General features: G+C 36.6%; 1 protein-coding gene across 1 annotated transcript in view; it reads right to left on the bottom strand.

The window, feature by feature from the left end:
- The window catches only part of MCMDC2 (minichromosome maintenance domain containing 2), a 45,852-nt gene that overhangs the window by 20,125 nt on the left and 12,849 nt on the right, over positions 1-12,878 (bottom strand). Inside the window, exons 10-12 of the mRNA XM_061123415.1 lie at positions 4,166-4,371; positions 1,193-1,359; positions 512-691 (exon numbers count right to left, since the gene is read on the bottom strand). Coding sequence (XP_060979398.1) covers positions 512-691; positions 1,193-1,359; positions 4,166-4,371 — 553 coding nt within the window. The remainder of the gene's footprint in view (positions 1-511; positions 692-1,192; positions 1,360-4,165; positions 4,372-12,878) is intronic.

The raw sequence follows: 12,878 nt of genomic DNA, 5'->3' as shown, positions 1-12,878 counted from the left end.
TAAATACTTGAGTACCTTTAATAGCTATGAGAGTCATTACTAAATTTGCATCATCCATCTCTCAGGAACTCTGAACATGCCACACATGTTTTCAGGTCAAGACATTAAAATAAATGGGTTTGTGAGTCATGATAGATACTCCCTACAGTTAGAACTATTCCCTTTGAATAGTCTAGAAAATGTAAAAAACTGTGTATCTAGAAAGCCTCTCATCATAATGTTTTATAAAAATATTCTATTTTGAATGTTTTAATGGAAAGATAAACCATGGTGATCTGATTAGTGATTCAAAGAATAAACTCAACATTTTAATATCTATGTCCTTTTAGTTTTTAATTTAATTCTAATCTAAAATATTTTCTATATAATGTTCTTAAAATGCTTAAAAGCTGAAAGCAAATTGAAATAAAAGAAAATTCTAAATAAGGAAAATTGAATGTTCAAGGGAGTTTTATTTAAATTGAGAAACATTAGCACAAGTATTCATGTCACTCATTTTTTCTACCTTTACCTTTTCAAAATCTTCAGTTGTGAACTGTTTAGAAGCTAAATAAAGCAGCCCTTCAGGATCAATGGCTTTCTTTAAAGTATGTTGCACAGTTGGAAGAAGTGGCTGGCAAGGAGATGATTCATTGCAGTTAATCAATAATGCAAACGCCTCTACAAGATTAGCTGGAATTAAACTGCAATCCTACCTCAAACAAAAATATAGAAGGCAAATATTAAACACTGGCATTTTCACAAACACTTTAAATAATAACAAAATAAAATAATTATTACAATTATAATTTCATAATTTAATGTCATTAACACTATAATTATATTAATAATTTAAATAATAATTATAAATAATACTTCATTTAAAGTGATTCCCAAATATCATCGGATCTTTGTGGTAACCAATTTTTTAAAATACTCTTTATTGAGTATTTTCTTACACATTATTCAAAAAAACCTCCCCCACTACCTACTCAAATAATAATTTTTAGTGAGCAGATACCTGCTTTGTATGACTAAGAAACAAAAAAATTGCAAACAACTGTGTCATTATTTAGTTCCAGGATCTGAGTAAGTATAGAAAGTAAGCACAGAAATAAAAATAAAACATAAAATTGTTATTAAAAATTGAGACTAAAATCCATGACTAAATCCTTGAAGAACATTCTAACAATAAAATACACATATACTTTACCATCTGACCAATTAGCATATTGGTTTTCTGTATATTTCTCCTTGAAGGTGAATCCATATCAAGAAAAGACCAAAAACTGCACTGAACTGGAAAAGTCATTTGTTGATCCACATCATCCCCAAACTTTTTTCCTGAGATGTAGACTGTGATGCTTCTACTTTCCACAGCTAAGTCAAGAGACATTATCCATTTGTTACTTAAGTTCACTTTGGTCAATATAGCTATAAATTAATTATAAATTAATAAAAAAAATGTGAATTTTACAAACTAAATTTTGGATAGCAAAGATACAGGAAAATTTGATGGTTTTGCAGGATATGGCTAAATTAGAGGATTTGCCATAAAAACAACAAGGCAAGAAAAATATTTGAATGTTTCTGTATCCCCTGACAATAAGAACCATTAATCCAAAGCATGAAGCTGGAATTGTGGACCGGGATGAATGGGCAGGGGGTAAGGAGACTGGTCGTATCATGCAGGTTACAAAGGAAGCTGAAATTAAGCAATGTTCTTTGTGTGGAAAAAAAAAAAAGAAAGCAGATCATCTAAGTTAAGAATGAAAGAGGAAAAGATTGTGAGACAATACACACAATCTGGTCTTTTGCATCTGGTTCTTTGGGGCTTCTTTTGTGGGGGTGGAGGGTGGGAGGTTCCTGGTGGCTCAGTGGGTAAAAAAATCTGCCTGCAGTGTGGAAGACTCAGGTTCGATTCCTGGGTTGTTAAGATCCCCTGGAGAAGGGAATGGCAACCCCCTCCAGTATTCTTGCCTGGAGAATTCCATGGACAGAGGAACCTAGTGGGCTACAGTCCATGTGGTCACAAAGAGTTGGACATGACTGAGTGACTAACACATATATATTTTGTTTTATTACTGACTTGTAGGAATTGTTTCTGTGCTCTAGGTATATGTCCTATGTCAAATATGTGTATTGCAATTATTTTCTTTTCCTTTGTTTGCCTTCTCACTTTTTAAATGGCCTTTTGATGTGTATAACTTTTTAGTTTTGATGAAATCCAATTCATCAATTATTTTCTGTTAATTGCTTTCTGGGTTTCGTCTAAAAAATCTTTGCCTACCCTGGTGGCACAAATGGTAAAGAATCTGCCTGCAATGCAGGAGATCAGGGTTCAATCCCTGGGTAGGGAAGATCCTCTGGAGAAGGAAATGGCAATCCACTCCAGTGTTCTTGCCTAGAGAATCTGTGGATAGAGGAGCCTGGTGGGCTGTTGTCCATGGGGTCACACTAGAGTCGGACACGACTGAAGCGACTTAGCATGCATGCATGCGTTGGAGAAGGAAATGGCAACCCACTCCAGTATTTTTGCCTGGAGAATCCCAGGGATAGAGGAGCCTGGTGGGCTGCCGTCTGTGGGGTTGCACAGAGTTGGGACACGACTGAAGCGACTTAGCAGTAGCAGCAGCCAGTGTTCTTGCCTGCAAAATCCCATGGACAGAGGAGCTTGGCGGGCTAGAGTCCATGGGGTCACAGAGTCAGATATGACTGAACATGCACACAACACACCCTTAAGTCATAAAGATTTCTCATGTTTTCTTCTAGTAGCCTTATAATTTAAGTTTTTATATATAGGTTTATGATTCATCTTTAATTAATTATTGTGTATAGTTGTGAGGTACGAGCAAATACTAATTCTTTTCCAGATGTTCCACCATCATTTGTTGAAAAAACTTTCCCCATTTTCTTGCTTTGATGTTGTGATCAAAAATCAGTTGAACATATGAGTATGAGTCTATTTTTGCAGGCAGAGGCAATATGCTATGTCTCCTGTGTATTGCTACACATGCTTGCTGGTATGCCAAGAACACAAGGTCCTAACTTTTCTTTGCCCAGTATTTATCTCTCCATATCCTTGTTAGTTATAAATCTGGCTCAAGCAGCATTATCCTAATACCAAAATCAGACAAAAGATATAACAAGAAAACTACAGACCAATATCTCTTATGAATATATAGGCAAAAATTCTCAACAATATATTAGCAAATTAATTCCAATGATGTATAAAAATAAATATATAACACATCCAAGTAGAATTTATGTTAGGTATGCAAAGCTAGTTCAACATTTGAAAGTCAATTAATGTAATCCATAATATCAACAGGCTACAGAAGAAAAATCACATTACCATGTCAATAGATGCAGAAAAAGCATTTGGTAAAATTCAACACCCTTTATTTAAAAACTCTTACTAGATTAGGAATAGAAAGGAACTCCTTCAACTTGAAAAAAAACTTCATCAAAAAACCTTGAGCTAACATCATACATAATGGTGAGAAACTTGAAACTTTCCTATTAAGGTCAGGAACAAGACAAGATCATGATGTTCCTTTTCACCACTATTTTTCAACATCATCTTGAACGTCCTAACTAGTGTAATAAGACAAGAAGAGGAAATAAATCTGAAGGGAAGGCAACCCACTCCAGTATTCTTGCCTGGTGAATTCCATGAACAAAGCCTGGTGGGCTACAGTCCATGGGGTCACAAAGAGTTGGATACGACTGAGCGACTAACTCTAACTAATACAAATTGATGTGTTACAACTGAGAGCAAAGGCTTAAATAGTGCATATACACATTAAATTCCTGTTTTTATTTATCAAGGTAAAATGATAAATGTCATTTAATATAATTTCTCTATTTCTAAAATGTGTACAATATAATCCCTATTGTTAGGTAAGTCCTACGCTTCCCTGGTGGTTCAGATAGTAATGAATCGGCCTGCAATGCAGGAAGCCTGGGTTCGATCACTGGGTCAGGAAGATCCCCTGAAGGAGGGCATGGTAATCCACTCCAGTATTCTTGCCTGGAGAACCCCGTGGACAGAGAAGCCTGGAGGGCTACAGTCCATTGGGTTGCGTAGAGTCAGACATGACTGAAGTGATTTAGCACACCCAACTCCATGACACTGATGGAAAAGTTAAAGAGGTAAAAATTAATTTGAAAAAATATTGCTTACCTGACTGGAGCTGTTCAAGTTTATCTTTTTTGTGTGAAGCCAAGTCTCCTATAAAGCAGATACCACCTTTGGCTAGCAAAGCACTGCCAGCTTGAATGCTAACTGCTCCAGTTCCATACTTATTCCTGGATAGAGTAGGGAAAATTTCAGTAGAGACTGAATGACGTATACCACGGGGCACAAGGTTTATACTAAAATTCAAAAGCCTAAGGGAAAAAATAAATCATTAATTACTATTATTTAATATTTGATTTTCAGAAGTCATAATGTATAATAGCCATACAATTAGATTTAATTTGATTTAATGTTTATTGAGCACTAGTGCTAGGCATAAAAACACATATGGGATTTGGTCCTTAACTTGGAAAGCTCACACCCTAGAGAGATGAAAACAAGAAACTAAGACACGATATGATGAGTACTAAAATAATGCTGTGAGGACATCCATAAAAGAAATATTTCTTCCTGGGAAAAAAATCAGAAAAATCTGTAGAGAGATGACATTTGAACCAAGATTTTCTCTTTTGATGAACTGCTTTCATTTATTCAAAACTTCTGCATTTAGGTTTTGCAAAAAGTCCATCATGACTACCCCTGCTACCTATGTATCAACATAACTCTTGATACATCCTTTTGTTTTCTAATCTCTTTGCCAATTGCCTCAAGCCTCTTCGTTTCTCAAATTTAAATTATAAGAAAAGAGTATGATTAGCTGAGCTTAGCTTTTAAATCCTTGTTGCAGAAATCATAGCTTGCTGGTGCGATCTGCTATGATGACCAGACACACACATACAGTGCAAATGAGGGTGAGGCAGTATCTCTTAAGAATGGGCAGGTAGATGCTATAAAATGTCTAGAATATGTGTCATTCCAAGGAATTTGGGTGTTAATTTGAAGATATGTAAAATGGGTAAGATGTAGAAGGAAAATTTGCAAGTCTATAAGGCTTCTCAATCCTAGCTTACTTTAAAATCACCTGGGGAGCCAACAGTCATGTGAAAAGATGGTCAACATAAAAAATCGTCAGGGGAATGCAAATCAAAAACACAATGAGATATCACAACATACCTATCAGAATGACAGTTATCAAGCATACACAAACCCAAAAACCAATTGTTGGCAAGAATGTGGATAAAGGGACCCCTTATGCACTGTTGGTAGCAATATATATTGATATAACTTTTTATGGAGAAGAGTGTGGAAATTCCTCAACAGAGTTATCATATGATCCAGCAATTCCACTTCTGGGCGTTAATCCAAAGAAAACAAAAACATTAATTGGAAAAGATATATGCACCTCCATGTTCACTGCAGCATTATTTATAATAGCCAAGATATAGAAACAATCTAAGTGTCCATCAATAGATGAATGGATAAAGAAGATGTGGTATGTGTATATATATATATATATATATGTAATGGAATATTACTCAGCCATAAAAACAATGAAATCTTGACATTTGTGAAAACACAGATGGGCCTAAAAGTTATTATGCTAAGATACTTTAACAAAAAAATTGCTTGGGGTCTTTAAAAAATTCCAATGCTAAAAAAAAAAAAAATTCCAATGCTAAGCCCTCCATAAAATATAAATTATAATCTTTGGGCGTGAGCCACAGGCATAAATATTTTAAAAAAAATTTTCACAGATGATTCTAATAGGTAGCCAGGCTGAGAACCTAATTATATAGAACAATGGGCCTCAAACTGGCTAATCATTGGAATTAACTGAGGAAGTTTTTGAACTACTGGTATAAGGTCACAGAGTATAAGACACGAATACAAAAATCAACACTAACTCTATATATTCAAAGCAAATACTTGAAAAATAAAATTAACAAAGCACTACTACTTTAACAGCATCAGTTCAGTTAAGTCACTCAGTCATGCCCGACTCTTTGCGACCCCATGGACTGCAGCACACCAGGCCTCCCTGTCTATTACCAACTCCCAGAGTTTACTCAAAACCATGCCCATTGAGTCAGTGATGCCATCCAACTATCTCATCCTTTGTCATCCCCTTTTCCTCCCGCCTTCAATCCTTCCCAGCATCAGGGTCTTTTCCAATAAGTCAGTTAGTTCTTCCCATCAGGTGGCCAAAGTATTGGAGTTTCAGCTTCAACATCAGTCCCTCCAGTGAATATTCAGAACTGATTTTCTTTTGGATGGACTGGTTTGATCTCCTTGCAATCCAAGGGATTCTCAAGAGTCTTCTCCAACACCACAGTTCAAAAGCATCAATTTGGTGCTCAGCTTTCTTTACAGTCCAACTCTCACATCCATACATGACTACTGGAAAAACCATAGCCTTGACAAGATGGACCTTTGTTGACAAAGTAATGTCTCTGCTTTTTAAAATGCTGTCTAGGTTGGTCATAACTTTTCTTCCAAGGAGTAAGCATCTTTTAATTTCATGACGGCCGTCACCATCTACAGTGATTTTGGAGCCCAAAAAAATAAAGTCTGACACTGTTTTCACTGTTTCCCCATCTATTTGCCATGAAGTGATGGGACCGTATGCCATGATCTTATTTTTCTGCATGTTGAGCTTTAAGCCAACTTTTTCACTCTCGTCTCTCACTTTCATCAAGAGGCTCTTTAGTTCTTCTTCACTCTCTGCCATAAGAGTGGTGTCGTCTGCATATCTGAGGTTATTGATATTTCTCCTAGCAATCTTGATTCCAACTTGTGCTTCTTCCAGCCCAGCATTTCTCATGATGTACTCTGCATATAAGTTAAATAAGCAGGGTGACAACATACAGCCTTGACGTACTCCTTTTCCTAATTGGAACCAGTCTGTTGTTCCATGTCCAGTTCTAACTGTTGCTTCCTGACCTGCATACAGGTTTCTCAAGAAACAGGTCAGATGGTCTGGTACTCCTATCTCTTTCAGAATTTTCCATAGCTTATTGTGATCCACACACTCCAAGGCTTTAGCATAGTCAAAAATGCAGAAATAGAAGTTTTTCTGGAACTCTCTTGCTTTTTCTATGATCCAGCAGATGTTGGTAATTTGATCTCTGGTTCCTCCACCTTTTCTAATTAGAACATCAGGAAGTTTTTCAAGTTCACGTATTGCTGAAGCCTGGCTTGGAGAATTTTGAGCATTACTTTACCAGTGTGAGAGATGAGTACAATTGTGTGGTAGTTTGAGCATTCTTTGGCATTGCCTTTCTTTGGAACTGGAATGAAAACTGACCTTTTCCAGTCCTGTGGCCACTGCTGAGTTTTCCAAATTTTGCTGGCATATGGAGTGCAGCACTTTCACAGCATCATCTTATAGGATTTGAAATAGCTTAACTGGAATTCATCACCTCCACTAGCTTTTTTCACAGTGATGCTTCCTAAGGCCCACTTGACTTCACATTCCAGGATGTCTGGCTCTAGGTGAGTGATCACACCATTGTGATTATCTGGGTCGTGAAGATCTTTTTTGTACAGTTCTTCAGTGTATTCTTGCCACCTCTTCTTAATATCTTCTGCTTCTGTTTGGTCCATACCATTTCTGTCCTTTATTGAGCCCATCTTTGCATGAAATATTCCCTTGGTATCTTAATTTTCTTGAAGAGATCTCTAGTCTTTCCTGTTCTATTGTTTTCCTCTATTTCTTTGCACTGATCACTGAGGAAGGCTTTCTTTTTTTTCCATTTATTTTTATTAGTTGGAGGCTAATTACTTTACAATATTGTAGAGGTTTTTGCCATACATTGACATGAATCAGCCATGGATTCACATGTATTCCCCATCTTGATCCCCCCTCCCTCCTCCCTTTCCATCCCATCCCTCTGGGTCTTCCCAGTGCACCAGCCCTGAGCACTTGTCTCATGCATCCAACCTGGGCTGGTGATCTGTTTCACCCTTGATAGTATACTTGTTTCAATGCTATTCTCTCAGAACATCTCACCCTCACCTTCTCCCACAGAGTCCAAAAGTCTGTTCTGTACATCTGTGTCTCTTTTTCTGTCTTGCATATAGGGTTATCATTACCATCTTTTAAAATTCCATATATATGTGTTAGTTATCTTTCTGGCTTACTTCACTCTGTATAATGGGCTCCAGTGTCATCCATCTCATTAGAACTGATTCAAGTGAATTCTTTTTAATGGCTGAGTAATATTCCATAGTGTATATGTACACAGCCTCTTTATCCATTCGTCTGCTGATGGGCATCTAGGTTGCTTCCATGTCCTGGCTATTATAAACAGTGCTGTGATGAACACTGGAGTACACGTGTCTCTTTCAGAGCTGGTTTCCTCGGTGTGTATGCCCAGAAGTGGGATTGCTGGGTCATATGGCAGTTCTATTTCCAGTTTTTTAAGAAATCTCCACACTGTTCTGCATAGTGGCTGTACTAGTTTGCATTCCCACCAATAGTGTAAGAGGGTTCCCTTTTCTCCACACCCTCTCCAGCATTAATTGCTTGTAGACTTTTGGATAGCAGCCATTCTGACTGGCGTGTAATGGTACCTCATTGTGGTTTTGATTTGCATTTCTCTGATAATGAGTGATGTTGAGCATCTTTTCATGTGTTTGTTAGCCATCTGTATGTCTTCTTTGGAGAAATGTCTGTTTAGTTCTTTGGCCCATTTTTTGATTGGGTCATTTATTTTTCTGGAATTGAGCTGCAGGAGTTGCTTGTATATTTTTGAGATTAATCCTTTGTCTGTTTCTTCATTTGCTATTATTTTCTCCCATTCTGAAGTCTGTCTTTTCACCTTGCTTATAGTTTCCTTTGTTGTGCAAAAGGTTTTAAGTTTCATTAGGTCCCATTTGTTTATTTTTGCTTTTATTTCTAATATTCTGGGAGGTGGGTCATAGAGGATCTTGCTGTGATTTATGTCAGAGAGTGTTTTGCCTACATTCTCCTCTAGGAGTTTTATAGTTTCTGGTCTTACATTTAGATCTTTAGTCCATTTTGAGTTTATTTTTGTGTATGGTGTTAGAAAGTGTTCTAGTTTCATTCTTTTAGAAGTGGTTGACCAGTTTTCCCAGCACTACTTGTTAAAGAGGTTGTCTTTTTTCCATTGTATATTCTTGCCTCCTTTGTCGAAGATAAGGTGTCTGTAGGTACATGGATTTATCTCTGGGCTTTCTATTTTGTTCCATTGATCTATATTTCTGTCTTTGTGCCAGTACCATACTGTCTTGATGACTGTGGCTTTGTAGTAGAGCCTGAAGTCAGGCAGGTTGATTTGAGGAAGGCTTTCTTATCTCTCCTTGCTATTCTTTGGAACTCTGCATTCAGATGGGAATGAATATCTTTCCTTTTCTCCTTTGCTTTTCACATCTCTTCTTTCCACAGCTATTTTAAGGCCTCCTCAGACAGCCATTTTGATTTTTTGCATTTCTTTTTCTTGGGGTTGGTCTTGCTCCCTGTCTCCTGTACAATGTCATGAACCTCTGTCAATAGTTCATCAGGCACTCTATTAGATCTAGTCCCTTAAATCTATTTCTCACTTCCACTGTATAATCATAAGGGATATGATTTAGGTCATACCTGAATGGTCTAATGGTTTTCCCTACTTTCTTCAATTTAAGTCTGAATTTGGCAATAAGGAGTTCATGATCTGAGCCACAGTCAGCTCCCGGTCTTGTTTTTGCTGACTGTATAGAGCTTCTCCATCTTTGGCTGCAAAGAATATAATCAATCTGATTTCGGTGTTGACCATCTGGTGATGTCCATGTGTAGAGTCTTCTCTTGTGTTGTTGGGAGAGGGTGTTTGCTGTGACCAGTGCGTTCTCTTGGCAAAACTCTAATAGCCTTTGCCCTGCTTCATTCTGTACTCCAAGGCCAAATTTGCCTGTTATTCCAGGGGTTTCTTGACTTCCTACGTTTGCATTCCAGTCCACTATATTGAAAAGGATATCTTTTTTGGATGTTAGTTCTAAAAGGTCTTGTAGGTCTTCAGAGAACCATTCAACTTCAACTACTTCAGCATTACTGGTTGGGGCATAGACTTGGATTACTGTGATATTGAATGGTTTGCCTTGGAAACGAACAGAGATGATTCTGTCATTTTTGAGATTGCATCCAAGTACTGCATTTTGGACTTTTTTGTTGACTATGATGGCTACTCCATTTCTTCTAAGGGATTTTTGAGCACAATAGTTATCTGAGTTAAATTCACCCATTCCAGTCCATTTTAGTTTGCTGATTCCTAAAATGTCGATGTTCACTCTTGCCATCTCCTCTTTGACCACTTCCAATCTTCCATGATTCGTGGACCTAACATTCCAGGTTCCTATGCAGTATTGTTCTTTATAGCAACAGACGTTCCATCCAGTCACATCCACAACTGGGTGTTGTTTTTACTTTCTCTGTCTCTTCATTCTTTTTGGAGTTATTTACCCACTGATCTCCAGTGGCATACTGAGCACCTACCAACCTGGGGAGTTGATCTTTCAGTTTCCTATCTTTTTGCCTTTTTGTACTATTCATGGGGTTCTCAAAGCAAGAATACTGAAGTGGTTTGCCATTCCCTTCTCCAGTGGACCACATTTTGTCAGAACTCTCCACCATGACCTGTCTATCTTGGGTGGCCCTACAAGGCATGGCTCATAGTTTCATTGAGTGAGACAAGGCTGTGGTCCATGTGATTAGATTGGTTAGTTTTCTGTGATTGTGGTTTTCAGTCTGTCTGCCCTCTGATGGAGAAGGATAAGGGACTTATGGAAGCTTTCTGATGGGACAGACTGACTGAGGGGGAAACTGGGTCTCCAGTTTAACAGCATCAAAAATACCACTTAGGAATCAACAAATTATGTGTGTGACCTTTGCAATTTGCTTAAAGAAATTAAGATTTAAATAAATGGAGACATATACCATATTCATGGATTGGAAGACTGAACATTGTTAAGATGTAAATTCTCCCCAAAACTGATTTATAAGTTAAAAGCAGTTCCAATCAAAATCCTTAAAGGCTTTTTTGGTGTGATGGAGGTTGGTAGTAACATACGGATTCTAAACTTTTTAAGAAAATGCAAAGCACCTAAAATAGTAAAAACAAATCTTAAAAATGAAGAATAAAGTTGCACTACCTGATTCAAAACTTAATATAGAGCTACAACAATCAAGAATGTGAGGCAAAATCATAGACAAATAAGTCAAAACAGCACAAAAGAAAGTTCGAATAGATGTATGCCCAGTTAAACTGTATACCTAAATTTATAACCATATAACCAGTTTAACAGATTTTTAGTACTGGTACCACAGCAATTCAATGGGGAAAGGAAAATTTTTTTCAACAAATAGTATGGAAAAGTTTGATAAATGCATAGGAAAAACATTAATCTTGACTCCTACCTCGCATATATACAAGGTATATACAGAAACTGACTTGGAATAGATAACAGACCTATTTTAAAAGTTAAAGCTATATGCTCCTAGAAGAAGACATAGAATAATATCTTTATGACCTTAAGATAGGCAGAGACTTATTAAACAGAAACCAGAAAACACTAAACATAAAAGAAAATAACAATCAAAACTAAAAGGTCTGCTCATCAAATATATCTTTAAGAAAAAAATACAAACTATTTTTGTACCTCGGAGAAAAGTTTCGTGATACATATATGACAATGGATGTGCATTCAGAACTCCATTTAAAAGTGAGCAAACAACTTGACACTTCATAAAATAAGATGAGTAAGCACATGAAGAAGAGTTCAAATCAGTAGTCATCAGGGAAATGCAACTTAGAAATGTAATGAGATACCATTTCATACACACTAGCATGGCTAAATTGAGAAAGACTGACAACTGGATTTTGGTGAGGAGAGAAACATCTGGAACCTTACCTCGTTGGCTAGAATGTAAAATTGCACAACCACTTTGAAAAACTGTTTGGCAGTTTCTTATAAAGTTACATACACCTAACTTATGACACAGCAATTCCACTCCTAGATATTTATTCAAGATAATGTAAACACAAGTCTACAAAAAGACTTGTACAAGAGATGTTTATTGCAGCTTTATTTATATAGTCAAAACATGCAAAACCCAAATGTCCATCACTAGAGAAATGGAGAAACAAATTCTGGTACATTTATATAATGGAACACGACTCATCAATAAAAACAAGTGAACTTCTGACACACACACACAACAGGGCCAATCTCAAAAACATGCTAAACAAAAGAGATTAGATCCTAAAGAGGATGCACTGTGTGATTCTATTTACACAAAAATCAAGAACAGGAAAATTAACCTATGGTGACAGAAATCAGCTGTGGAAATAGGAATTAACTGATAGAATAAAGGAACTTTCCAAAGTGATGGACAATGGAAATGTTTCATATCTTATTGAGGTGATGGCTATAGGAACACACGTATCTGTCAAGATTCATCAAATTGCATACTTAAGATCTTATTGCTTCACTTTATTTATGCAAATCTTAACTAAAAAACAAAACACCAAATCTCTCATACAGCCCCAAATACTACAGGAAAAGGTTAATGACAAACATAAAGAGAGACAAGGGCTCTAATTTATAGAGATATTACAAATCAACAAGAAATAAGCAGATTAATTTAAAAATGGAAAATGGTCACAGTGTTCATAGAAAAATAATAAAAAGTGTTTAATAAATTCTAAATGATGCTAAAGCTTACTTCTAGTTAAAGAAATGAAAATTAAAATAAAATACCAGTTTCCACCCTTCAGAGGGCCAAATTTAAAAAGTCTAATAATACCCAGTATTGGTGAGACTGTTA

This window comes from Dama dama, chromosome 21, assembly GCF_033118175.1.
Source record: "Dama dama isolate Ldn47 chromosome 21, ASM3311817v1, whole genome shotgun sequence".
Taxonomy (NCBI): Eukaryota; Metazoa; Chordata; class Mammalia; order Artiodactyla; family Cervidae; genus Dama; species Dama dama.
Note: the sequence above shows the minus strand (reverse complement) of the source record. Positions and strands in the feature narration are given on the sequence as shown.